General features: G+C 43.6%; 3 protein-coding genes and 2 non-coding genes across 15 annotated transcripts in view; 4 read left to right on the forward strand and 1 right to left on the reverse strand.

Moving 5' to 3' along the window:
* The first annotated feature begins 8 nt into the window (after nucleotides 1–8).
* Tsr1 (TSR1, ribosome maturation factor) lies at nucleotides 9–11,469 on the forward strand. Its single transcript, NM_001399004.1, has 15 exons — nucleotides 9–141; nucleotides 301–404; nucleotides 962–1,181; nucleotides 1,285–1,419; nucleotides 2,219–2,643; nucleotides 3,690–3,849; nucleotides 4,325–4,485; nucleotides 6,231–6,424; nucleotides 7,260–7,422; nucleotides 7,638–7,748; nucleotides 8,351–8,483; nucleotides 9,643–9,759; nucleotides 10,007–10,147; nucleotides 10,234–10,308; nucleotides 10,412–11,469. The coding sequence occupies exons 1-15, from the start codon at nucleotides 45–47 to the stop codon at nucleotides 10,588–10,590; spliced, it is 2,415 nt and encodes an 804-aa protein (NP_001385933.1). The 5' UTR covers nucleotides 9–44; the 3' UTR covers nucleotides 10,591–11,469.
* LOC120095462 (small nucleolar RNA SNORD91 family) lies at nucleotides 7,858–7,950 on the forward strand. Its single transcript, XR_015632522.1, has one exon. It is a non-coding gene; the product is annotated as a small nucleolar RNA SNORD91 family (small nucleolar RNA).
* Srr (serine racemase) lies at nucleotides 8,235–26,291 on the reverse strand. 11 transcript variants are annotated; one of them, XM_087572001.1, is made up of 9 exons: nucleotides 26,189–26,242; nucleotides 20,896–21,121; nucleotides 15,535–15,713; nucleotides 13,252–13,378; nucleotides 12,951–13,054; nucleotides 12,163–12,282; nucleotides 11,990–12,064; nucleotides 11,124–11,333; nucleotides 8,235–8,399 (listed from the first exon to the last, which is right to left on the reverse strand). In XM_087572001.1, exons 3-9 carry the CDS (start codon nucleotides 15,700–15,702, stop codon nucleotides 8,316–8,318), a joined length of 888 nt encoding a protein of 295 aa, XP_087428127.1. In that variant the 5' UTR covers nucleotides 15,703–15,713; nucleotides 20,896–21,121; nucleotides 26,189–26,242; the 3' UTR covers nucleotides 8,235–8,315.
* On the forward strand, nucleotides 8,568–8,658 carry LOC120095461 (small nucleolar RNA SNORD91 family). The gene has a single exon (XR_015632521.1). It is a non-coding gene; the product is annotated as a small nucleolar RNA SNORD91 family (small nucleolar RNA).
* Nucleotides 25,899–27,640, forward strand: part of Smg6 (SMG6 nonsense mediated mRNA decay factor) — a 228,202-nt gene continuing 226,460 nt past the window's right edge. Inside the window, exon 1 of the mRNA NM_001105808.1 lies at nucleotides 25,899–26,567. Within this exon, the coding sequence (NP_001099278.1) occupies nucleotides 26,318–26,567 (250 nt within the window). The 5' untranslated portion in view covers nucleotides 25,899–26,317. The remainder of the gene's footprint in view (nucleotides 26,568–27,640) is intronic.

Genomic DNA, 27,640 nt, shown 5'->3' on the forward strand with positions numbered 1-27,640 from the left:
TCAGCCCGGAAGTAGTGTTTACTCGGTGCACGTGGGCAGTTAGAATGGCGGCTCACCGCTCCGGGCCGCTGAAGCAGCAGAATAAAGCTCATAAAGGCGGGCGGCACCACGGCGGTGGGTCCGCACAACGGGACAGCAAAGGTGCGTAGACAGAGGAGGGAGAAGGGCTGCTTAGTCGATACCCGTGCCCGGAGATTAGACTTGGGACTCGTGCCAAAGACTCTTTTTAAGGAGCTTAGGGAAGTTCTTGTCTGTTAATTTAACCGTGAGGAGAACAGCCACTTCTGATCTGCCTTTCAGGTCGTGTAGGACCGAAAATCCTGTGCAAGAAGCTTAAGAAGCAGCTCAGCCGAGTAGACCAGAGGCATCGCGCCAGCCAGCTCCGAAAGCAGAAGAGGGAGGCGGTGAGGAGTGGGGGTTGGGAAGCGGTGAGGCCATGGCTTCAGATTGGTAAAGTCTCAAACTAAAAAAATGTGACACGGAAATGGGCCGAAAACGGGTAAACCCAGGGTACCTTCGGGCCGTGTTCTTAGTACGACGCCCCTCCAAACTCCTTGACAGCACATACATACACGAGGCAAGAGAATGCTTGGTTATCTTCATTTATACGGACTTGCTCTTTTGCAGAGGAGGAGGAGGAAAGGAGGAGGAGAAGGATGATGATGATGATGATGATGATGATGATGATTTTAAACAAAGGATCTCACTAGGTAGCCCTGGCCGGCTGAGAACTCAGAGATCCTCTCTGTCTTCTGAGTGTCCGGTTTAAAGGCTTGGGCCACCACACCTGGCTGTTCCGATCTTTTCTCATGTTTTACGTTACATAAATTTCCCTTAGTATTTTTACAGAGCAACAGAAAGGAGAGCAGTTGTGCTTTGGGGTTGCAGCATCTGTACTTTTGAAGATGTAATGACTAGTGAAGCAAATGATTGAGATATTCTTGAATCTTTGTGTTCCTAGGTTCTGGCAGAGAAGAGGCAGCTGGGCAGCAAGGATGGGCCTCCACATCAGGTGCTGGTGGTGCCTCTGCACAACAGGATTTGCCTTCCAGAGGCATTTAAACTGCTTCAGAACGAAGACCTGGGAACAGTGTATTTGAATGAACGGGGAAGCACCCATAGTTTTATGCTTCTGAGCCCTAGCTTGAAACATCGGTGGTCTTTCACATATGCAAGACCAGGTTAGGGGATCTAATCCTTTTCTCTTCTTATGTTTAAGTGGTTCTATTTCTTGATTACAATGTGCTAACTATCTTTTTTTTTTACGGTGTCTTTTATATACAGGGGATCTGCATACACTATTAGACATGGCTAAAGTTGCTGATACCATCCTGTTCCTCCTGGACCCATTAGAAGGCTGGGACAGTACTGGGGATTATTGTCTATCTTGCCTCTTTGCTCAGGGCCTTCCCACCTATAGTAAGTGTGTTCTAGTATCAGTGAGACCAGAAAACAAAGTAAATTTTCCTTTCATTTTTTTAAAGATTTATTTATTTATTATAAGTACACTGTCGCTGTCTTCAGACACACCAGAAGAAGGCATCAGATCTCATTACAGATGGTTGTGAGCCACCATGTGGTTGCTGGGATGTGAACTCAGGACCTCTGGAAGAGCAGTCAGTGCATTTAATCCTTTTATCTTTTAACAGCTCTGGTCCTTGAGACGTAATGTTTAACACTTGGTTTAGGAGTAAATCAAGGAGTTGAATTCTGCTGGCCTGGGCTATACTTGTCCAGATTAAACATTATTTTCATATATTTTAGTTTTTGGTGGTGTTTGCTTGTTTGTTTTGGAGACAAAAAGTTCCTCTTATGTAACCCTGACTGTCCTGGAACTGTTCCTGTAGACCAGGCTAACCTTGATCTTACAGAGATTTGCCCCCTACCACCCAATTCCAAGTGTTGGGATTGAAAATGTGCACTGCCACCTAGCTTTTTTTTTTTTTTTTTTTTTTGGTTCTTTTTTTCGGAGCTGGGGACCGACCCAGGGCCTTGGGCTTCCTAGGTAAGCGCTCTACCACTGAGCTAAATCCCCAGCCCTATTTTCATATTATTAAAGAGAACTTTTAATTTCTGGGCTGTCCTGTGCCCAGGAAAGGACTAGGAAGTTAACACTCATTGTGACGTTTCTTTGGCTGTTGGGAGGTTTATGAAGAACTGGAGAGGGATCTTCAAGCAGTGGAGCACTAAGCTCCTAAGTTCTTCTCTCTTCTTTCAGTGCTAGCTGTCCAGGGACTTCCTAGTCTCCCACCAAAGAGACAAACGGATGCCAGAAAGAAGCTAAATAAAACAGTGGAGAAACGCTTTCCTGAAGACAAACTCCTGCTGCTGGACACCCAGCAAGAATCAGGAATGTTACTCAGACAGTTGGCTAACCAGAAGCAAAGGCATCTTGCTTTTCGGGATCGGCGAGCTTACTTGTTTGCCCATGATGCTGACTTCATGCCTAGTGAGGAGAGTGACTTAGTGGGCACCTTGAAAATCTCAGGCTACATTCGAGGGAGGACTCTGAATGTAAATAGTTTGCTGCATATTGTTGGACATGGTGATTTCCAAATGAATCAAATAGACGCGCCTGTGGATCCTTTCCCTTTAAATCCTAGAGTGGTTAAATCCCAAAAGAAACCAAGCATGTCAATGGAGGTAAGATTGGTGTTTCCATTTCTGGGAGTCTAACTCACTTGGCTACATTCCTTGCCTGAGATTGTTTTTAATTTTTTTACTGAATTTATTTTTGTGTGCTGGAGAGGGGTATATTACGAGTGTGGAAGGCCTTGTGGGGCCACCCTGCTTTTTAAATTTCAGAGCATATAGTTTGCATGCTGAGGCCAGTGAGGAGACTACTGCTGGTTTGAATTGTAAGGCAGTAGGAATTCAGACACATGGTAGTTAAGTGTATTTATCCAATACTTTCTAGATTCTTTTCTCAGAACTTAATTTGAGTTAGGAAAAAAGTACTTGTGAACTTAAAAATTACAGTACTTAAGGTGCGGACCTGCTGTGGAAATTGAGTAAACTAGCTAGCTGCACAGGAGAGCTCAGAGTTAGCCAAGTGTGTGGCAAGGATGAATCTTAGTTCAACAGAGCCGAAAAAATATGTTGGGACTTTGAACCTACATATATATAGTGATGGAGTAGAGGAATTAAAGCACTGTCTACCACTCTTGGCTTTCTTTGAACTTTTTTAAAAGACTGGACCTCACCATGTAGCAGTGCCTGGCCTGGAACTTAATGTATAACCAGGCTAGTCTCAAACTTTACAGAGGTCAGCCTTCCTCTGCCAGTTGAGTGCTGATCAAAGGCGTGCACCACCATTCTGAAGAGAGCAGCTTGACTGAAAGTAGTGTGATAAGCAGGAGAATGTCAAGGTTGGTAACAACCTCAAAAGGTTAGAGTTGAGATGCTAGGGGATAGCTATTTGGAAAACTTGTTTCTGTTTAATTTGTGGGTTTCTTTTTGAAGATTTAGTTATTTTATATAAGTACACTGTAACTGTCCTCAGACACACCAGAAGAGAGCATCAGATCTCATTACTGATGGTTGTGAGCCACCATGTGGTTGCTGGGAATTGAACTCAGGACCTCGGGAAGAGCAGTCGGTGCTCCTAACCACTGAGCCGTCCCTCCAGCCCTGACGTGTGGATCTCTCAGGTGAATGTCTGACAGGCTGTTGCTTGCTTTGGGTCTTAGGTTTGTGTTACAGACGCTGCTGCTGACATGGAAGAAGGTCTTAAGGTTCTGATGAAGGCAGACCCTGATCAACAGGAAACTTTACAAACAGAGGTTATTCCAGACCCAATGGAAGGCGAGCAAACGTGGCCCACTGAGGAGGAGCTGGATGAGGCAAATGGTCAGTGGTAGCAAACATGGTACTTTTCTGACTTTGATTTTGCATGGCTCTTTACTTGGTGTTCATATACTTAGAGGGCTGGATGAGGAAGTGGTTGACATTTAAATACTGAGTGGTTGCACTAAGCAAACACTGGGCACGGCTTCTCTAGAAATCACCCCAAGGTTCTTTCTTTTTTTTTTTTTTTTTTTTTTTTTTTGGTTCTTTTTTTCCGGAGCTAGGGACCGAACCCAGGGCCTTGCCCTTGCTAGGCAAGCGCTCTACCACTGAGCTAAATCCCCAACCACCCAAGGTTCTCTTTAAGTAATAAATGACCCTAGGTCCACTGCAGGGTTTACTTCGCTGTGTATTTGTTGGTAACTGTGAGGCATCTAAACTAAATATGGAAGTAGGCTGTTCTCGTGTAGCTGCTTTTTCTTGTTGGCAGCATTGCCTGGCTAGGTGAGGAGAGAGAGAATGGTTTGTGCTTTTACAGACTCACTGAAGCAACGCTCCAGGGTGGTAAAGAAGGTCCCTAAAGGAACATCCAATTACCAGGCTGAGTGGATTCTGGATGAAGGCGATGAAAGTGATGGGGAAGGTGATGAATCTGATGATGACATACAGCATGAAGGTTTCATGGAAGAAGAGTCTCAGGTAAGAAAGCGGGCCACTGGGCTATGTATATAGCTCTAAAACCAAGGCTGCTGTAAAGTCAGCTGCTGAACATGCCTGTAACTCTAGGGGACATGTGAATCATTTATTTTGAGGTTGGAAAAATGGCACGTTGGGTAAAGTGCACGTGTCACTTACGTTTTAGGACTTGCACTTGAATCCCCAGGACCCATGTGAAGCCAGATGTGACAGTGTAATTCTGTGAACTCTGTGTTCCTATGGCAAGATTTTTAGTAGAGACAGGATCTCTGGAACACTGCGGCCAAGTTAACAAACATTTAAAGATCCTGTCTCAAGGCAGAAAGTGAGGAAAGACAGTTGAGCTCTTACTTCTACTGGGATGCCCGTATTCAGATGAACATGGTCTCACCTTACATTTTTATATTTCTGTCTGGTTGCAGATAGGTGTCTAAGAAAATCTGTTTAGTTGCTTTTGGAGCAGAAAGGGGTGGATTCTGCTGAACGGTCTCCCTTTTTTGTTTACATTTTTTAAAGAAAATGTTCTTACTAGCCCATAGGTGACCTTGAACTCTCAGCAGTCCTATCCTAATCTTCCCAGAACTAGGATCCGAGGCATGTGACCCCAAGCCTGATTGCTATTTTTTGCTTTTTAAATGTTGGGACATTTTACTACTTTCTTTTCTCCTGACAAGGTCTCATGCATCCTATGTATTAACTCAGCCACTGTGCAGCAGAGAATGGCCTTGAACTCATTCTCTTGCCTCTGCCTCCCCAGTGCTTGGATTATAGAGCTAGCATGATTAGTTTTGGAAGTGGTGCTCGAAATCAGTTCCTAGGGCTTCACAAATGCCAAGTGAGCACTTCACCAGCTGAGCCACACCCATACACACACTGCTTTTAGGTGTGTGTGGGGGCATTTGAGAGAGGTTTTGAGACAGGGTCACATACTGTTCTGTTCTGGAACTCACTATGTAGACCAGGCTGCCTTTGAACACACAAAGGCTGTGATGGAAAGTGTCCATCACTATGCCCATCTTGCATGCTTGTTTGTGTTTATATGGGACCTGGTGTGTGATAGTCAGGAGCAGCTTACTGGAGTCATTTCTTCCTTTGTACTATTTGGATTCCCTGGATAGAACTCAGGTTTAGAAATGAGGTCATCGGGGGCTGGAGAGATGGCTCAGAGGTTAAGAGCACTGTCTGCTCTCCCAGAGGTCATGAGTTCAATTCCCAGCAACCACATGGTGGCTCACAACCACCGATAACGAGATCTGGTGCCCTCTTCTGGCCTGCACGTATACATGCAGGTGGAACTCTGTGTACATAATAAATAAATCTTAAAAAAAAAAGAAATGAGGTCATTGGGGTTGGAAATAAGCATCTTTATGTATTCAGCCACCTTTGTGGGTGCTATGACTTTCAATTTTTTGGGACATAGTCTTATATATCTCAGGCTGCCTAGAACTCTGTAGCTGAGGGTGACTTTGAACCCACCTGTTGATACTGTGGCATGAATCTGGCCAGCTTTGGGCTCTAATCAAGAGTTTCATGTGTGCTAGACAGGAGAGCACTCTGCCACTTGAGCTACACCCCTGCCCTTTTCTGGGGTTGTTGATTTTTGTTTTATGAGATCTTTTTTGGTTTTGTTTTGAGACCATTTCACTCTCACCCATGCTGCCATCAAACTCTTAGTGAATCACCTTCCTCAGCTTCCTCAACGTTAAGCCTATGTTTCTACTGCCTATTTTTAATCCCCTGTTTTACAGGATGGGAGTGGCGAGGAGGAAGAGGAGGAATGTGAAACCATGACTCTAGGGGAGTCTGTGCGTGATGACCTATACGATGAGAAAGTAGATGAAGAGGACGAGGAGAGAATGTTAGAGAAATACAAACAAGAAAGATTGGAAGAGATGTTTCCAGATGAAATGGATACCCCTCGTGATGTGGCCGCTAGAATTCGGTTAGTAAACAAGTGATTTCAAACAAGTTTTATTTAGAACTTTCATGGTTTAGGACTATGTGAGCAGAAAGCAAATGGAAAGGAACACTGTCCTTGTCCTTGAAGGGCTAACATGCTATATGAGAAGCAGCAACAGACAGTCAAGGTTTAGTTGTTCAGAGAGCCCCAGGGAAAGAGACATATGAAGGTTAATTAGCAAATTTTTTTGTAGGAGTAAATACTCAGAAATATATATTTTTTGGGGGGGGGAAGTAAGAGTATATGTTTTGAGTGAATGCTGCTAAAAGTAAAAGCAAGAAAATGTAGGTGATTTTTCTGGAAGCAGGTCTGACAGAAAGCTGTGATGTAAGGCAGGTTGAAGAGCCTTATTGCCTGACAGGTACCAGGCAGGCTGTATAAGACTTGTTCCCTTTGAAAAGCCTGGGTTGATTCTGAAATACGTAAAGTTTGGAGATTATTTGAGAGATAGGGTTTCATATAGACCAGGTTAGCCTTGATCCTCTACTGTTCATGAAGGTTTGTGTTTCCAGGTTCAGTTCTAGCTTATTAGACCATTTGGTGCCTTAGTTTCCTGAGGGAGCTTTGCTTCGTAGTTCAGCTGCTGTGGAACACCAGATTCTGGCCGGGCCTCCCTAATGCCAGGCTTTGTTATGCTAAGCTGGAGATTGAACTCTGGGGCCATGTGTGTCTTAGATAAGCATTACACCACTGAGTTACATCCCCAGATAAGAGTACTTTGAAAGAGCCAGAGCCTTAACCATTATACAAGTGCAGTGAGTTTTACATAGCACCATCTAAACTAAACCTCTTACTTTCTTTAAAACCTGTGCTCTAGATTTCAGAAATATAGAGGCCTCAAGAGCTTCCGGACGTCTCCTTGGGACCCTAAAGAAAACCTTCCTAGAGATTATGCTCGGATTTTTCAGTTTCAGAATTTTGTTAATACCAGAAAAAGAATCTTTAAAGAGATTGAGGAAAAAGAAACTGAAGGAGCTGAGGTACCTGCCTTCTGTCTACCTTCTAGTTTGTTTCTGTTTGATACCATTCTGCTTGTTTGGGAAAGAGGAGGGGTCAGAGATGAGCAGCTGTGGAGGTTGAACCTGGGTGGTTGATGCATCCATGAGTCTGGAGCGATGAGGCATATACCTGGAGAAAGGTCTCGTCGTTCGTGCTGTTAGGGTAACCCTGTGATTGTTGTGCTTCTTCCTGCCAGGTTGGTTGGTACGTCACACTTCATGTTTCTAATGTCCCTGTCTCGGTGGTCGAGTCTTTCAGGCAAGGAGCGCCCTTGATTGCATTTTCTTTGCTACCTTATGAACAGAAGGTAAATCAGTGTTTTGTGGGGAATGGAGAAAGACAAATATTTTTCCCAAGTGTCCAACATTTTGCTCACTGGGATGTGAGAGCCTACCTTTTTGATTGAGGAATTAGAATAGAGAAGTCAATGATGGTTAAGCCCAAGATGTCTGAACCTGTCTGAAGCATCTTTGTGATGCAGTCTGTGTGGTTCTGAGACTTCTCTTAAGTGTGCTTTTTCAGATGAAAATGGGGGTTAGCAGTTGCAAACTTAGACGTGTATGCCAATGTATAGATCTGTTCTCTAGGGAGACTATAATTGTGTACTGGGAGTGGGAAGGCTGGCGTAAGGGTTGAAGAGGCTTGGATGATTGTGGCTGGGAGGGTATATGTTGTAAAGGACATTTACTGTGGCTCTTTAATAGTGATGTGGAACAGTAAGCTAGCTTAGATGTGTGCATGGAAGCACTGATGAGGCCTAAGTGCACCCATGTCGTCAATTGGTGGATAAAAAGGACGGGTTAAGTAGTGTGGTCAGTTCTTAGAGTGAATCTGGTGTTTGTTTGTTTGCCTTTCAGGTTAGGCTGTTGTATGCCTAGATTGTGAAGCTTTTTCTTCTTTGGTCCTCAGATGTCAGTATTGAACATGGTGGTGAGCCGCAGCCCTGGCAACACGGAACCTGTGAAGGCGAAAGAAGAATTGATCTTCCACTGTGGATTCAGGCGCTTCCGAGCTTCACCTTTATTCTCTCAGCACACAGCAGGTAAGCATAGAAGCCGCTGGAGTCTTGCCACCTGTTCTGTATGGTTGGAAGTCTCTGGGATTAGAAATATCTTTAGTACTCTGACTTAGGAGCCAATGATGTCTTTATCCAAAATGTCTGAACCTGTCTGAAGCATCTCAGTGATGCACACTGTTGTGCTGAGGCTTCTCTGCTCTGAGTATGTGTTCCAGGATAGGTTTTAAACCTGAGTGCAGCTTCAGGAGCAGCAACATGTGTGGCCTGCTCACGTGGGCCTTTTGCCTTTCAGTGATGGGAGACATGGTGCTCTGGGTACATTCTTTTACCCATCATGTTAACATTTTGTAAACAAAGTTTTATTGAAAAATGACATATCTTGTTGGATTGAACTTGGGGGCCTCCCACCTTTATCTTCTAGTATTATTATTACTTGTGGATGACTGTCTTGTTTTACTTTCCAAAAGACTAGGTGAGACTAGGTCTTAATATGTTGCCCAAGCTGGCCTTGACCTTCAGAATGCTGGGAGTACCGAGGCGTAGGAGTAACCACCATGCCCAGCACTGTTACAGAGGCTCACTGACAGACCTGAGTAACTGAAATGTAAAGTACTATGAACAAGTTGCTGAGCCTGAGGACCCACTCCTCTGACTTTCTGTGCTACTGCTGTAGCGTATGTATTCCCACACCCCCAAAATAAATGAAATGTATTAAAAAGCCTTTATTATTTTGGGAAAGTAAGGTAAACAGTTTTCCTACAGTTTTCCACCCAGCACAAAAGCAGTCAAACAAAATAAACTGGTAACTTTAGCCCTTGATGGCAGAAGGTATATAGCAAGTTCAAGGCCAGCATGCAATACTCGAGACTCCTCTCAAAACAAAGCGGACAGGAGCTTGTAAAGGACCCAGACTGGATTCCCAGCATTCACTTTGGTCAACTTAGAGGCACCTGCACTCAGACACATACACAGAGATACAAATCTTAAACACTGAGGACATGAGGCTATGGCAGAGCACTTAGCGTGCATACAGCCCTAGGTTTAATCTCCATTACCATAATTTTAAAAGGTGGGGTTCCCTGTGGCAGTAGTACAGCTTTTGATACTTTGGATTGCTTATGATTTCCCAAAAGGCCTTTTACTTTTCTCTCTGTTTACTTATTTTGGACCCGTACTATGGAAGCTGATAAACATAAATTTCAAAGATTCCTGACTGCTGATGCGGCCTTAGTGGTGACAGTATTTGCACCAATCACGTTCCCTCCTGCATCTGTGCTGCTTTTCAAGCAGAGGAGAAATGGTATGTTGAATTCGGGGTATAAATAACGAGCGTACAAGTACCCACTAGCACCATAGCTGTCTGTACTTAGACATGGGGTCTTGCTCCATTCATGAATACACTCCAGGACAGGCTACACAATGCATGTAAGGAGGGTGTGAGGGGCTTGTGGTCTTCCTATAGCCCCAGGAAAGTAGCAGATGGGTCCTAAAAATAGATGAGAGCTGGAGGACTTGGCCTGTAGATTAACGGCTTCTCCTCCGCTTAGGAATGCACAGCCTCATTGCTACAGGCCATCTGTTTTCAGTGGATCCAGACAGGATGGTCATAAAGAGAGTGGTTCTAAGTGGTCATCCTTTCAAAATTTTTACTAAGACGGCAGTAGTGCGCTACATGTTCTTCAGCAGAGGTAGGTGTGAGTGGAGAGGGTGCTGGGAAGATGGCCCTGACTGACATGTGGGCAAACGTTTGGTGTTATGTCTGTTCCATTCTAAGACGATGTGCTGTGGTTTAAGCCTGTGGAACTGAGAACCAAGTGGGGCCGCCGGGGACACATCAAAGAGCCGCTGGGTAAGACCTGGCGTTCCCAGGTGTTCCTTGGGACTGGTGGGCTGGAAGTTCACTGCTTAAAAGTGTCCACTTTACTTTGACCAATTATGTGTTTTTCTTGTAGGTACACATGGCCATATGAAGTGCAGTTTTGATGGGAAGCTAAAATCTCAGGATACAGTATTAATGAATCTCTATAAGCGAGTGTTTCCCAAATGGACTTATGACCCGTATGTACCAGAGCCAGTACTTTGGGTTAAAAGTGACATCTCTTCAACAGTGTCTGAAGTAGACATGGAGTAATGGCCACTCAGTTGGGTTCCTCCAGCCAAGGCTCCAGTGTTGGAGTTGTTGGGTTGTGACTAGGCTGTCTGTGTCTCTGCTAAGTACAGGATTTATACTATAACATACTTGATTGGGATTTTGAAAATAGTTTAAACAGGAAGATGGAAAACAAAACTTTCATCTAGAGACTAAATTGGAACAGAAACAGTCTGTTAAGGAGCCGGCCGTTCCGCCTGCTTCACCCAGCTTAGGGAGGTTAAGTCTACATTCCCACCACTGAGTACAATACAGATGTTCTTTACTTCTGGAGAGACAGTTTGGAAATGCTGAGATAGCACTGCAGCCAATCCGACGCCAGCAGTAGGCTCAATGAGCAGTTTCATTCTTTCCCACACCAGCTGGGTTGCATACTGTTGCACAGAAAGAAGCAAGGGTTAGTGAAACCAGAAATTGTAAACATGAAGTAGGTGAGCTACCATTTCCCACAGGTTAAGGGAATGGTCTGTCAGTGCCTGGGAAGTTAGACTGGCTGTTTATGCATCTGAGTTTACCTTGATTTCATCTTCCGTGACAGTGAAGACATCGTCCACAAGGTCCCTTATAATAGGCCAGGTATTTAAGCCAATGCTGGACTTGACGCCATCTGCTATGGTCTCTGGAGGATGAAGATTGGGGGTCAGCTCTCCTTTCAGCTTAGACTGGTAGCAGTCATCTGCATTGGAAGGTTCAGCAGCGTACACCTTCACGCTAGGTTTCAGGGTCTGGGAAAGGAAGAGATACATTAAATACCGCCGTTGTCTGCACACCTCAAGGAGGCAGTGTGCTAAAGATGTGTTACATTTGATGACCAAAATGGAAACGACCTTGAAGCACTTTAATAAAAATTGTATCTGATAACTGGCTTGTCTACATTAAGATTGGGAAGAGCAGTAGCTTAGTGAGGTGGGCTTAAGGAGTGAGGATGCCACCATTGTGATGTGACTGTTTTTATGGCAGTGTAGATCAAAAGGACAATTGGGCAAAGAAGGCATGAAAGGTCCTGTGCCCGGTCTAGGAAGTTGCTAGAAGCTATTTTCTTTTCTCTCTCTCTCTTTTTTTCTTTTTTTTTTTGGTCTTTTTTTCGGAGCTGGGGACCGAACCCAGGGCCTTGCGCTTCCTAGGCAAGCGCTCTACCACTGAGCTAAATCCCCAGCCCCTCCTTTTTTTTAATCTTTTTTTAAAAGATTTATTCATTTATTATATATAGGTACACTGTCGCTGTCCTCAAGGACACACCAGAAGAGGGCATCAGATCCCATTACAGATGGTCGTGAACCACCATTTGGTTGCTGGGAACTGAACTCAGGACCTCTAGGAAGAGCAGTCAGTGCTCTTAACCACTGAGCCATTTCTCCAGCCCTAGAAGCTGTTTTCTTACCTTAATTGTAATGGCTATTCCAGCAACCATTCCTCCTCCTCCTACTGGTACCACCAACGCATCTACCAAGGGAACCTATAGTAAAAATGTAAATATGCAATTAAAGCTTTATATGTACATACAGTCTACAGCAAACCACTTCACTATAGGTAAATAGATTTATGCCATCTTACCTGGTTCAGCACTTCTAGGGCAATTGTCCCTTGTCCCGCTATCACTGCAGGCTCCTGGTTGGGATGGACCAAGATGCCTTCTGTTTCTTGTATAATTCGTTGAGCGACGTTTTCTCTGGACTAAAAGGTAGCATTAATGTGTCGTACTTGACTTACAGTGAATTTAGTTCCCCAAAAGTTCAATTCTTAATACTTTTAAGACAGAATTTTTCACATTTCTCTCCTGAGAGTAGCTATAAATAACATGGTGTGTTGGAGTATTTTCCATTGAATGACCGAGGAGTTTCACTATATGATGAGAACAAGCTATGGGTTTTTAAAAAAATGAAATTAAGTGCAAAGTGGACAAGGTTAGCAGTTAGCCTTTCTGAAGAACTATTATGGGAGGGGAGAATGCAGTAGATTATACAGGAAGATGGGCTGGGCTGGTTCTCGTAGATCACCCTAAGGACTATGGTGGCTGCTTCTGGTGTGTTTGAAGACAGCTACACTGTACGCCAATCCATAAAATAAAGTTAAAAAGAATTACTGTGTAGTTCAGGCTAGTCTGGAACTTGCCACTCTGTCTCAAACTTCTGAGTGCTAGAATAGGCATGCCCTATGACGCCTGGCTTTAGTCACATTAAACTAAGACTAATGATATCCAGCAAAGATAGATGATTGATTGATTGATAGATGGATGGATAGATAGATAGATAGGCTGGCCATATTAAGAGGAAGCGTCCTATAAGAGGCAGATAGTGGGTCAGGTGAAGATATGTTACCGAAGTGTTCAGTGCTCTCTTTACCTCATCACTCGGTTCACTGTATACTATAGATGCTCCGTAGGCTTGGATGGCCAGTTTCTTGCAATTGGGAGCTGTTTGGGGCACCACAATGTAAGCAGGAATTCCTGGGAGGGGTAGAACATGATTAGTGTGAAGCCTGTCGAGGATAGAAACTTAGATCATTTTGTTTACAATCAAACAGGCTCACCTTTGGAAACTTATTTCCCACAGCTGCTATCCCTCTTACTAAAATAGGGTGTCTTCCCATTTGTCTTTGATACTATTCTGTACTATTGATACTATCCTGAAAAAAATGAAGTACCTTCCAGTTTAGCAGCATAGGTGAGAGCCTGGCCATGGTTTCCACTGCTGTGAGTAACAACGGCTTTGGGCTTCCCTTCTAAAGTATCAGGAATTAAGCCTCTGATGGCGTTAAGGGCACCTCGAATCTGGAAGAGACAGTAAATTATAAATGGTGCATTTCTAACATAGGGACATGTTCAGAGACGTACATTCATTTATTTCACTGTGCAAACTATATAGAGTACACAAACAGCCTGCTATGCACTTGAGGCTACATGGTAGACCATTGCTCCCAGCAATAAACTGAAGCGTGTAAAATATGAGCAACAGTAGTGCAGGCAATTGCAATACCATGGGATTTGTCTTGATAGAATAATGCAGGGGCTGGGGATTTAGCTCAGTGGTAGAGCGCTTGCCTAGGAAGCGCAAGGCCCTGGGTTCGGTCCCCAGCTCCGAAAAAAAGAACCAAAAAAAAAGAATAATGCAAAAGGATAAAATGGTATTACACAGCATATCTCCCTTTTCATTCTTTTTATGTGTGTGAAAGTTTTGTCTGTAAATATGCTTGTGTATGATGTGGGAGCCTCCTGGATTCTCTGAAACAGGTGGTTGTGAGCATACTTGAAACCCAGGTCCTAAGGACTGAAAAGATGGCTCAGTGGTTAAGAGCACTGACTGCTCTTCCAGAGGTCCTGAGTTTAATTCCCAGCAACCACATGGTGGCTCACAACCATCTGTAATGGGATCTGATGTCCTCTTCTGGTGTGTCTGAAGACAGCTACAGTGTACTTATATACATAAAAATAAATATTAAGAAAAAAAGGGGGGTCCTCTGCAAGGACAAGTGCCCTTCAATGCTGGGCCACCTCCCTGGTTCCAACCCTGCTTCTGATTTAAGACTGAGTCTTACTCTGTTGCCCCAGCTGGCCTAGAACTTTAAGTAGTCTCGGGTAGCTTTGAACTCATGGAATCATCTTGCCTCAATCTCTCATGTGTTAGATTACAGGGATAAGCAGCCACACCTAGCTCTAAAGAACTTTTTTTAAAATAATTTTTTAAAGATTTATTATTTAATGTATATGCGTACACTGTAGCTATCTTCGGACACACCAGAAGAGGGCATCAGTCCCACTATAGATGGTTGTGAGCCACCATGTGGTTGCTGGGAATTGAACTCAAGTCCTATGGAAGAGCATTCAGTGCTCTTAACCTCTGAGCCATCTCTCCAGCCCCTCTAAAGATCTTCTAGTGAATGTGTTTTGCAGGACAGAAGGTAGATCTGGGAAGATCTACAGTCACTGTTATATGTATGTATAGTACTGTAAACTAAACAACATATACTTAAACTACACTAAGTTTAAACTGTTTTTTTTTTAATTGGATATTTATTTACATTTCAAATGTTCTCTTTCCTTGTTTCCCATCCATAAGCCCCCTATCCCATTCCCCCTCCCCCTTAAACTGTTTTTCTTGGGCTACAAGGACAGCTCAACACTTGTGGCAGTTAACAACTGTAACGCCAGTTTTGGGGCATCTGACACACAGACATGTATGCAGACAAAATACCAATACACATAAAATTTTCAAAGTTAAAATATTTTTCACGATTAATTCCTTTTTATGTTTTTCATTGCATTGGTGTTTTGCTTACAGCTGTGAGTTGCCATGTTGGTGTTTGGAATTGAACCAGCATCCTCTGGAAGAAGAACCAGTGTTCTTTTTTTTTTTTTTTTATTAACTTGAGTATTTCTTATATACATTTCGAGTGTTATTCCCTTTCCCGGTATCCGGGCAAACATCCCCCTCCCCCCTCCCCTTCCTTATGGGTGTTCCCCTCCCAACCCTCCCCCCATTGCCGCCCTCCCCCCACCAGTCTAGTTCACTAAGAACCAGTGTTCTTAACCTCTGAGCCATCTTTCCAACCCAAGTATTCTTCATAATAGTAAATTAGCTTATACCTGCTTTGCTTTGTAAATTAAAGTGTCTTGTGGCTCAGGCTGGTATTGAATTTGCTATGTAACCATGGGCAACCTTATTCCTGATCCTTCTGCTAAAATACAAAAAAATGCACAGCTGTACAATACAGCCTGGTATGTTTAATTCTTTAGACAATATTCATGGGATTACAGTTATAAGGGATTTCAGGTTGTGTGAAAGTGACATAGCAATGTTATAAACCTGGTACCCACAACTTAAAAATTGTGCAACCTCTTTTTTCCAGCTGCAAAAAGACATTTGTTTACCATTAGTGGACAGAAGAATAAAGCCAACAGATTTGGAAATAAATAAAATTGATTTTTACCTTAAAAGACCCAGTTTTCTGGAAGAGTTCACATTTGAAGAAGAGATTGCGCCCTGCTATTTGATTCAAAATGGAGCTTGTTAGCACTGGTGTGAGGTGGACAGAGTCTTGAATGTTGAGATGAGCTTTTTCAACATCAGCAAAGGAGATGCAGTACTGAGCACACATGGTTTTGAAACCTAGGAACAAGGCAAGGGTCAAAGCCCAGGGTTAAAACACTGAAACAGGACAACAGCCTGGGGGTGGGGGGCAGGTGCTGCCCTGCTAAGTGGAACTGTTCCCATGACTGGTATTAGCCCACCCACACCTCTGGGACAGTAGGAACCTTTTCATCACTGTACAGCCAAGCTGGCCTTGAATTTAGACTCCACCTGCCTCTGCCTCCTGAGTGCTGGGATTAAAGGCTAGCTAAGTTTTATTTCTTAAAGATTTTTAAATTTTTGTGTATGTGATTATGTGTGTATAGCATGTGTATGTATGCATGTGCCCTGGAGCTGCCATTTTTACTTTTTGGAGGATTCTGCCATGTAAAATAGACTGGCCCTCAAACTCACAACCCCTGCTTCAACATCCTGACTCCCATAATTACAGCCATTGCCAACATTTCTGGTTTATAGGTGGTTTCTTTTGAGAAAGGGTCTCAACATAGCCCAGGAGACCCTCAACTGTTATGTAGCCAAAGATAAGCTTGAACTCATGACCTTTCTGCCTCCATCTTTCTTCACGAGCTAGGATTATAGATGTGCGCCATGAAGCCTGGGTGCATTGCTGATTTTCATTCTTTTGGGAAAGGGTTTTGATTCTGTAGCTGAGGCTGGCTTGGAACTCATTGTGTAGACTAGGTAGTCCTTGAACGCAGGGCAGTCTGCTTGTCTTGGCCTTCCAATCCTTGGGATTACAGGATGAGTCACCATACCTGAATCACTCTTACCTTTTTTAATTCCAAGTGCAGACCTACATCACTGTCTCTGGCTTTAGTACCGTTTTAATAAGTCATTATCTGTATCCAAAACATACATCCACCACATGACTGTTACACATTGTTTTTTGCTTTTTCTGGGCAGTTTCCTCAGTATTCATAATTGTATCTAAAGGCACGCACAGTTCCAAGACATCCTAAGTGTGATGTTGGCGTGGTGATGCCAGTCTTGTGGCGTTTGACACCTACTGCCAAGCTGATTATCAGTCTAACAAACACTGTCCAAAGGATGCTCGTTCACTTCTGCCTTGCATTGCTTTGTCGTCGTTTGGTTTTCTGAGACAGGGTTTCTCTCGGTAGCCCTGGCTGTCCTGGAACTCATTCTGTAGACCAGGCTGGCCTTGACCACAAAGACCCATGGCCAACTTGCACCATCACCAACTGGCACACTATATTGCTTTTTATTAAATTTTATTTTCCTGTGTCTTGGGGTGGGTACCCATCATGATATCAGAGAAAAGCCTTTTAATTCTTTTCTCCTGGGGATCATACTTGGGTTGTCAGGCCTAATCCAAGTGTCTTTACCCACTGAGTCATCTCTCTTCAGCCTGCTATCTAATTTTAAAAAAGCTTTTTTTAGATTCATATGAACGAGAATGTTTTGCCTTGGTGTATGTATGTATACCTTGAGTATGCTTGATACCCATGGAGGCCAGAAGGAATCAGATTTTCTGGAAATGGAGTTACAGGTGATTGTGAGATGCCATGTGGATGCTGGGAATTAAACCTGGGTCCTCTGAAGAGCAGCTGGTGTTCCTAATTCCTGAGCCAATTCTCCAGTCTCTACCATGAAATTTTAAGAATACTTAAAAAAATATATATATGGGGGTTGGGGATTTAGCTCAGTGGTAGAGTGCTTGCCTAGCAAGCGCAAGGCCCTGAGTTCGGTCCTCAGCTTAAGAAAAAAATTTATATATATATATATATATATATATATATATATATATATATATATATATATATATATATATATGAAGACTAAGATTGTTGTGTGTTTATCATGTACCGAGACACTAGTGAATTATTCTGTTAGGTTTTAAAGTCTGTCCTCACTACTCGTCTTGAAGATGGGATCCAAGGACTCAAGGTAAATTATCAATGAATGCAACCCCCAGTCCCAGCTGGTTTCCTTTTAAAAAGATAAGACTTTTTATTTATGAGTATGGGCATGCCTGTGTGAGCTTTGTGCTCACAGAGTCTGCAGCTTGAGTCACAGGTAGTCGTGAGCTACCTGATGGAGCCGTGGGTGACCTCTGTACTGCCAGGCTGCCTATTTTAGAGCGCATGTCCTTTAATCTTTTATTCTTTCTAATTTCACATATGGCTTAAGGTAGTTTTCCTTTCTTCTTTTTTGAAATAGGGTTCCCCTGTGTATTCCTGGCTATTCTTGGACTCACCCTGTAGACCATGCTGGGCTTGGAGTCAGAGATCTGCCTGCCCCTGCCTCAACCTCCCAAGTGCTGGGGTGAAAGGCATGTGCCATCACTATCTGGCATGGTTTAAGGTAGTTTTTCAAGTATTTCTAAAAGGAACTGCTCTTCAGTTCTCAGATCTCGCTTTAGCTGTGCTATTTTTAGCTTCCACAGGAATCAAAATTTTGGTGGGAAAGGCTTGGGTAGGGAATTGCAGAAGCAAGGAAGACTATATGTCCAGTTCTTCCTCATGACTTCTAGGCTCCAGCCAATCCCAGGTCTGAGCTCACACAGATGTGGGAGATGTGGGTCCTCTTGGAGCATACAGAACTTTAGAAACCTTTCACTTTGTCAGACCCTTTAGGAAAACAGAAAGCTGCAAAGTCAAACATCATTCATGCAATGTCCCCTGTATTCTCCTCCCATCTGGAAAGTAAGCCATTAAAACCACCCAGGGAAAAGAGCAGGGGCTGTTAGGCCCAGTTAAGAGCACCAGCTGCTTTTATAGAGGCCCTCAGTTTGGTTCCTAGCACGCACATGGTGATTCACAGCCATCTGTAACTGCAGGTCCAGGAGATCCAAGACCCTCTTCTGACCTCTCCAGCCACCAGGCATACTTGTAGTGCACAATCATACATGCAGGTACAATACTCATATAAATGAAATAAAATAAGAAATTTACACTTGGTGTGGTTGCACACACATTTACTCTCAGTATCTGGGAGGCAGAGAGAGGCCAGACTGATCTACATAGAAAGCTCCAGGCCAGCCAGAATTACACAGTGAGAGTCTCAGGGGGCAGGAGAGAGGAAAAATAAAGATTTGTGGGCCCATCTGATGTTTATAGCCCCTCCCCTCTCATGCAGGTAGCAGGCCTGTCCGTCACAGGACAGATCATGCCCTTGAAACAGACCCTGTTGTGGGACAATGCTATTATTGAAGGCACTCTATCTTGGTTTTTCCTAGTTTTTTTTTTTTTTTTTTTTTTTAAGACAGAGTCTTGGATAGCCTACAATGGCCTGCAACTTGGTATGTGGCAGCACAAAGATGGCCTTGGCCTTCTGATGATCCTGTCTCGACTTAGGTAACAGGATTACTGGTGCATATTACTAAGTTCAACTTTTCAATTTTAAAAAAAAAAGCATAAAATAATGTTATTAAGCTCTGATCAGGTAGGTGTCATGTTAAAATACATACACACACATATGTAATAAAATTTTGTGATTTTTGGATTCAGGTTTTTATTATGTAAGTGAATCTGACCTTGGCTTTGAACTCATAGTCATTTTGCCTCCTTCTCCCAAGGGATGGGGTTACAGGGATACACCACCATTTTTAGAAAACTACTCTGACTACATTACAGAGAATAAAAAGAAAAGGATAAGAATGTAACCAGGAGCCCAATTCAGAGGCATTCAGTACACAACAAGGGACAAAGGAGGCTTGAATGACAAAAGAGAAAAACATCACTTAAGATACTTTTATGAAAACAGAAACCTTTAAGGGACTAAAGATGTCCTTCAGATAGAGGAAGCCCTGGGTTTGATCCCCAACTCTGCATAAAACAAGCTGGATGGTACAGGTTGGTACCAGGTGGAGGCAGGAACATAAGTTCAAGGTCATTGGGCTACACAGCTAGTTCCAGGCCAGTCCATGCTACAGGAGACCCTGAATCAAAACAAAAAAACCCTCCAAAAACGTGAAATTTCCCTAGATAAGATACATAGGTAGCCAATGAGCACATGAAATAAGCCCAGAATCACCAATCATAAGAAAAATGAAACCAAAACCACGCCCATTAGACCAGGCTAGAGAGGAGTGGGCAACCTAGTGTGCTGGTGGTCAGAATCTACAGCAGGGAGGTGCTATGGGAACACTATGCTAGTTCCTAAAAACAATGGCCACAAGGTTATCACCCGAATCAGCAACTCCATTCCTAGAGCAGATCAAAAGAACCAAAGCTGTGTCTCATCAAAGACATTTCTGTATTCCCATGTTCATAGCTGTAACATTCATCATAACCAAAAGAAGCCAGTGGCCATTGACAGACATGTTTATACATATATAATATGCACATAAAATGGAAGGTTCATCTATCGGGAGGAAATTCTAACATGTTGTAACATGGATGGACACTCAGGACATAATGCTAAGGGAATATAAGCTATGTGCAGTTCCAATCCTATGGGATACCTATAGTAATCAAATTCAAGGAAAGAAGACTAGTTCACAGGGGCTGGGGCTCAGGGCAGTGGAGTGCTGTTTAATGCATATAATAAATGGGTTTGGGTATACAACAGAATACATTAAACAAAAAGCATACACTTAAAAATGATTAAATGATACATTTTATGTGTTTTACCACAGCTGAAACAAGCAGAATAAAAGAGATAATGGCAGTTATAATTAGGCCTATATATCCTATGACTCCCTTAACTTTGGTTTCCTTGATTTGACCACTTGAGGGGAAGACAACCTATGCTGAATCTGGGCCACACCTTTGGTGGAAGCCCACAGAAAAAGTCATGAAAGAAAGGAATTTCTGCTTTTTGCCTGCTTGTCCTCACTCTTGCTGGTAAGTTCATCTACACTGCTGCTGAGGCAAGCCTTCATTGGTGTTAGAACCAACTTTTTTGGGATTCCAACATAGTGTGGAGTGAACATTACACGATTCTTGGCTTTTCTGCAAAGAAACAACCATTGTGGGACTGGCCACCTGTAAGGCATTCTAACACATACTCTTTATATATATATATTCCTATCAGTTCTGCCTCTTTAGAGAACCCTGAGTGATACAGTTTGCAAGTGGTAGGACCTCATTTGAAGTAACGTAGGCAAAGGATGAGTGTCCAGGTTCTCTGGCTCATGGCATCCAAGGGAGGGTTGAACAAACCACAGAGGGGATGGGAGCTTCAGTAACAACTGCACGGTGGGCTTGGTAGCTTCCATGACTCTCACTCAGTTTCTCACCTCTGCTGCCTCTGGCAGGTTGGCTTCCTTCTCACAGCAGGCCAGCTGGCTCCGTATGGCAGGACACATGGCTGCTGACAGCTCCTGCGTTTTACATTTTATGGCTTCCATACTGAAGAGGAATTTTTCTCTCAATTTCAGTTCAAAAAATTCTGGGTAAGGACTTTGATTGGCCCATCTTGGCCCAGGACCAGTGTAGCAAAGGGTGTAAGGTCATTTAGGAATACTACATAGTAGAGGTATTTATGGAAACATGAAAAAGAAACAATGAGATCTATAGCACAGTATCAATTATGTACATTTACAATACATACATAAAACATTCTACATTATGCAAAGATACATGTATATTTCAGGACATATGTCCAGCACATTAAAGCCACTAAGGAGTGATGGAGCATGACTGGGAATTGAAATGACAAAGGCCTTGTTAATGACAGCGTGAACACAACAGCATGATTACCTTAGCTTTCTGCTTCTGAAGGGAAACAGCAGCAGAAGAGGAAACGAAGGAGGGGGAAACAAAACAAAGCTGGGGCCAAGTCTGACCACCTTAGTTCCAATCCCAGGACCTGACTCCTGCATGTTATCTTCTGACCTCTGCATGTGAGCTCACACACAATAAATAGTGTAATAAACATTTTGCTGAGGCGGTAGCCCTGGATACCTTGGAACTACTTATACAGATGAGGCTGGCCTCAGAGATCCACCTGCCTCTGCCTCCCACACGTACACAACCATGCTCTGGTCCTTTCTCCCCTCTGTGTGTGTTTGTGTGTGTGTTTGTGTGTGTGTCAGGTGCCTACAGAGGCTAGAAGAGAGTGTCTTATTCACTAGGAACTAGAGTCACAAACAGTTGTGAGTCCCTTTACATGTGCACTGGGAACTGAACTGGACTTATGTCCTCTGGTGAGCATAAGTGCTCCTAACCTCTGAGCCACCCCTCAACCCCAATTATTATTATTATTTTTTAAAAGATTATTTTTGTTCATGGGTGTCCATGTTATGTGTGTACACACCAGTGTGAGTGAACCCTGGTTGAAGGTGTTATCTCTTAGAAGCTATTCACTTTGGCTCTAGATTTTTTTTATGTTTTTACGATATTTTATGTCTTTCACTGGGAACTAGGGCTTACTGATTAATGCTGGCTGGCCAGTGGGTCTCAGAGATTCATCTGTCTACATCTCCCCAGAACTTAAAACTAACTGCATAACTAGGGATAACCTTCAATTCCTGATTCTCCTGCTTTGACTTTCCTAGTGCTGTGTGTTACAGGCATGCACCACTGTGTTCAGTCTATGTGATGTCTGGGATCATGCATACTATTTGCAGAGTAATATATACATTATGGTTCTCTGTGGCAAAAAAATTTTATGCTTATATAAGTTTCTAGGCAAGTATTTTATCATCTGACATACATTCCCAGTCTTTAAATTTATTTACTTAATATATATGAATGTTTTGTTTGCATGCATGACCGTGTACTGCATGTGTGGCTAGTGTTTGCAAAAGCCATAAGAATGTTGGGTTTCCTGGGACTGGAGTTACAAACAGTTGCAAGCTGCCATGTGGATGCTGGGAATAGAACTTGGGTCCTTTTAAGAGCAGCCAGTGTTTTTAAGTGCTGAATCCCAACACCTTAGTAATTTGCTTAATATTCATTTGTTTTTATTTTATGTGTATGAATATTTTGCCTGTATGAATGGAGTGTATGTACCATGTGTTTGCCTGGTGCCCTAGAACCAGAGTTCTGGGCAGTTGTGATCATAAATGTAGGTGCTGGGAATTGAACCCAGGTCTTCTGGAAAAGCACTCAGTACTCTTAACTGCTGAATCTTTAATCTAACCTCTAACTTTTTTTTTAAAAAGATTTATTTATTTATTATATATAAGTACACTGTAGTTGCCTTCAGAAGAGGGCATCAGATCCCATTACAGATGGTTGTGAGCCACCATGTGGTTGCTGGGAATTGAACTCAAGACTTGGAAGAGCAATCAGTGCTCTTAACCACTGAGTCATCTCTCCAGCCCGTCTAACGTCTTTTTGAGATGAGATCTTGCTGCTATGCTTTTTAGGCTGGGCTTTGAAACAGACCAACTGTTTTCTACTTTTGAACACTTAGTGTAAATATTCTCTCTCTCTCTCTCTCTCTCTCTCTCTCTCTCTCTCTCTCTCTCTTTCTCTAATGAATTCACATAGAAATTTACTTACCAAATATAAAACCATAGCATACATATTGCCGTGTAAATAGCCTCCCCCCTGATTATATATATATATTTTGACACAGATTCTTAATCTGAAATCAGGGTGGCTGATTTCAAGCTCACAGAGCTCTGCCTGCCTCACTAGTGCTGGGACTAAAGGCATGCATATACCTGGTCAGCCTCCTCCTCTTTTTAATTGCATTGTGAGCCACGGTCTTACTAGTCTTCCTAAGTTGTTGGCTTTGAGGTTGGAATTCTCTTACATAGTATCCTGGGTTGCTGGGATCACATTCATTTACCGCCAAGCTGAAGTCTTTTTCATTGTTTTACTTAGTTCTTCATGAGTTCTTTAAATCTTAAAAATTCAAAATTTCCCTCGTCAATTTAGTAGCTTTCCAGTTGGGTAGGGAGGGAGAGGCAGGAGGATCTCTATGAGTTTGAGGACAGCCTGGTCTACAGAGTGCGGTCCAGGACAGCCAAGGCTACACAGGGAAACCCTGTCCAAAAAAACAAAATTAGTAGTTTTTCTTCTGTAACTTGCCTGTGCTCCTCCTCAGTCAGCTGCAAAGTTTAGAACTTGTATTATTAATCTTTTGCACCTGAGCTCCACAGTCTCTCATCCTTACATATTTACTGTGCTTCCCTGAGTTCTGTTTTAATACTTAAGAGGTTCTCTGGTCTGACCACTGACAGTGTTGAACTAAGTTGGCCATAACTAGGGAAGTTTTCTTGTTTAAAATCATTTTTCAGGCTGGAGAGATGGCTCAGTGGTTAAGAACACTGACTGCTCTTCCAGAGGTCCTGAGTTCAAATCCCAGCAACCACACAGTGGCTCACAACCATCTGTAATGAGATCTGATGCCTCTTCTGGTGTGACTGAAGATAGCTACAGTGTACTCATATATAATAAATAAATAAATCTTTAAAAAATCATTTTCCCATCTTTAAAAAAAAATTAAAGTTATGGGGCTAGAGAGATTGCTCAGTGATTAAAAGCAAGTACAGCATGCTCTTGCAGAGGACAGGAGTTCAGGTCCCAGACCCCACATCAGGTGGCTCATAACTGCCTGGAACTCTAGCTCCAGGGGGAATTCAATGCCTCTTGGTTTCTGCAGGTATCTGCACTTAAGTGTATATATCCATACACAGACTCATAATTAAAGATGGGACAAGTCTTTTAAAAATGACACAAACTGGAAAATAAATAAAGTTGAAGCTAGGAATACAACTCAATCAATAGGGTGCTTGTCCAGCACGTTCAATCTCAGGATTCAATCCCCACAAAACTTCAACCAGCACATCAGTATGGATAGATCCACATCTGTAATCCCATCATTTAGGAGATGGAAGCAAAAGTGTTACAAGTTCAAAGTTATCCTTGGCTACATAATGACTTCCAAACCAGCCTGGATACAACAGATCTTAGCCCAACAAAAGAAAACAAAAGAAAACAACTTCTCAAATCAATGTCTTCAACTGAAAAGTAGATTACTTGCCCCCTTCCTACCAGCATTGACCTCCAAGTGGATATGTAACCAAGGAAACCTTGAAAATCCTTGCCCTTATAGTTTGCAAATGCTGTGATTACAGGCCTCTGCCACCAGACCAACCCAGTGTATGTGGTGCTGGGTTGTATGTGGTGTCACGTAATCCACTGGAACATAGCGGAAGATGACCTTAAACTCTTGATTCCTGATCTTCTGGCTTCCATTTCCCAAGTGTTGCCTGCACCTCTTGTATGTGCAGCTAGGCTAGCTGGGAACTCTTGTATCTTCTTGCCTTAGCACCCAGAGTCATGGGGTTAGAGATGTTCCTTCCATACTCAAGTTAGGGTTAAAAAAATTCCTGTTACTGTTTTTAGACAGGTCTTACTATGTAGCTCCAGCTGGCCTGAAACTCGATATATAGACCAGGCTGGCTTTGAACTCACAGAGATCCTCCTGTCTGTGTATCTGACACTAGCCTTAGGCATGTACCACCATGTTTGGCTTATGTTTTGGAGACAGAGTCTACTCATGTACTTTGGTTTGGCCTTAAAATCAATGGTGGATCACAGCCATAAAAGTTTGATCTTCCTCCCAAAGGCTGGAATTACAGCATGTGCTATCAAGCCAGGAGCTCAAAGCAGTTTTTATATTTCCTATTTCTCTCAAATCTTTGACAAAGGCTGCCATTTGTTTTGGCCACTCTAGTTAAACCCATTCATTTGAACTGTTGGACTATTTCCCAGTCATTGTCTTTCTCTTTTGATGGTGAAATATTTGTCACATAACAGGAACTGAACTGGTTACTACTTTTTGAGGGTCTAAAGGTCCAATGAACTGTGTGAGACAGGGAAGGGGTAATAACTGGAGAAAGGCAGTGTTTGAATAGGAAGTCTCTCCACCCCAACGTTTTTAATAGGTGTTGGGGGTCAGTGAGGTTAAGTACCAATCTTCTAGGCTAATTAACTTTCTGTTTGCTTTTTTTGGGACAAGGTCTTCTAATACGTTGCCTTGATTAGCCTCAAATGTGCTATGTTGTCCAGGGTAGCCTTGAATTTGCAATCCTCCTACCTCAGCCTTTTAAGAACTGGGAATATGGGAATGAGCTACCGCTACCAGCGTCGGTGAGAATTTAAAAGATGGGGGTTCTAAAAAAGTAATTAAAAAAATTCTCAGCGCTAACAAAATTTCCCGGTCGAACAATTTCTTTCTGTTTTACCTCCACACAACCCCCTCCAGCAAATCTCAGGGATGAGATTTGTCCTAGACTTTGATACCTGATGAGCTTTTCCATGGACTTTGATACTCTGGTACAACCAAACGTTACATGGAGCAGTTTACTTCCACTCTCTGAGATTCAGTTTATCAGAAATGAGAATAATAACTACTATTAAAAAGATCTTTATGCTGCACAATCCAGGCCTACGGTAAGGAGACTTTGGCCTAAAATGATTGGAGAAGGCCGGGATTGTATGATGTCTCCGTCAACCCGAGCCCCAGATCAAAAGCAGTGTCCTCGGTGGTAATCGCAGCAATACTGTCACCCCTAGACCCGAATGCCCACCTGACCTGGGCGAGTCACACCTGGCCGCGCCTCACCTCACCTCCTGAGAGCTGCACCTCCACCTCCAAGCCTCGGCGTACCTTCCCAGCGTTACACCTCTGCGCACGCGCACATGTCGTCTCCGCCACCAGCTCGCTTGCTCTGGCAAGGGCCTAGTTGAACGTGCTGAATGCTTTTGCTCCCAGTGCGGCCACCGTCGTTTGGGGAGGGCAGGCAGGAGGGGGCGGGGAAAAGGGTGGGAGTGGGTGAGCGCGCGCCGCCCGTCCGTCGTGGTTTCCTGGCTGCGCGCGGCGGTGGTGGAGTCGCCGCAGCTGTAGCAGCCGCCGCGAAGATGGCGGAGGGGTTGGAGCGTGTGCGGATCTCCGCGTCGGAACTGCGAGGGATCCTGGCCACTCTGGCTCCGCAGGCCGGGAGCAGAGGTGAGTTGCGCCGCCCAGCTGCTGGGCTGGGCCTGCCCGCCCCGCCTCCCTCTCCTCTGCCACCTCCCCGCCCTGTCCCCGGCTCTCGGAGCCCCCGCCCCTTCCCCAACAGTGCGCCCCGGAGGCTGCGAGACTAGTCCTCTTGGGCCTTTGGGGCAGAGCGAGAGTTTCAGCCCCCGCCCTCTTGCTCAGCGCGGTGCCTTGGTGCTTCTCCTGTGCCCTAACCCTCTCAAGCCAGTCCCTGAATTCCAGTCCTGAGGAGACACTAAGTAGCTTGGGTGCTAGGGTCCGGTAGAGGCCCCGAGACGTATTGTTCCCAAAAGAATCATCTGTGTACCTTTCCGTAGTCCTCCGTTCTGCGTCGGAGAGGAGGAGCTGGGGAAATTGAGGAGAAAGGCTTAACAGGCTAGGACTTCCCTTGCTCAACTTACCTCCCCCCCCCCCCCCCCCCAAGGCTGGCTTCCAATGCTACGCCACTGGAGGGCTCCGGGACCTCGAGAGCTGACTGTTTTGTTTTGGTCTTGGCGTGTATGGGAGCAGTTGTGATCAGAGAGAATGTTTAATTTGCCAGTCTCCATTCGCATCAGAAAAGCGCGAGAAATATTTTAGTGTCTCGCCTCCCCTTCATTAGTCAGTGTTTTTTATTTAGGATGACAGTTACAGTAGATAGCTTCTCTAGGATTGTGGCTAGAATTTGTGAGGTTGGTTTTCATTGGCCGACTGAATTGGATTAACCAGACTGTTTTCTCTCACTGCTCTGGAAAATAGTAGTCACCATCTCTCCTGGCTCCGCCCCCAAAACTAAGTTTAAAAGTTTACTCAGGGTGCTGAGGTTAAACGGCTTTTCTTGGTTCGCATTTGGTGGAGAAGCTAAACTTTTGCCAAGGCAGCAGTATCTTTTATTTTTGTGTTCATTTTTCTTTTGAGACAGAGTTTCACCTTGTATTCAAGATTGGCCTTGAATTTTACTGTGTAACCCAGCCTGGCCTTGAGTTTGTATACTTTTCCTGTCTCAGCCTTCTGAGTGCTGGAATTCTTTTTTTTTTTTTTTTTTTTTTGGTTCTTTTTTTTCC

Source organism: Rattus norvegicus, chromosome 10 (genome assembly GCF_021556685.1).
Source record: "Rattus norvegicus strain SHRSP/BbbUtx chromosome 10, alternate assembly SHRSP_T2T, whole genome shotgun sequence".
Lineage (NCBI taxonomy): Eukaryota > Metazoa > Chordata > Mammalia > Rodentia > Muridae > Rattus > Rattus norvegicus.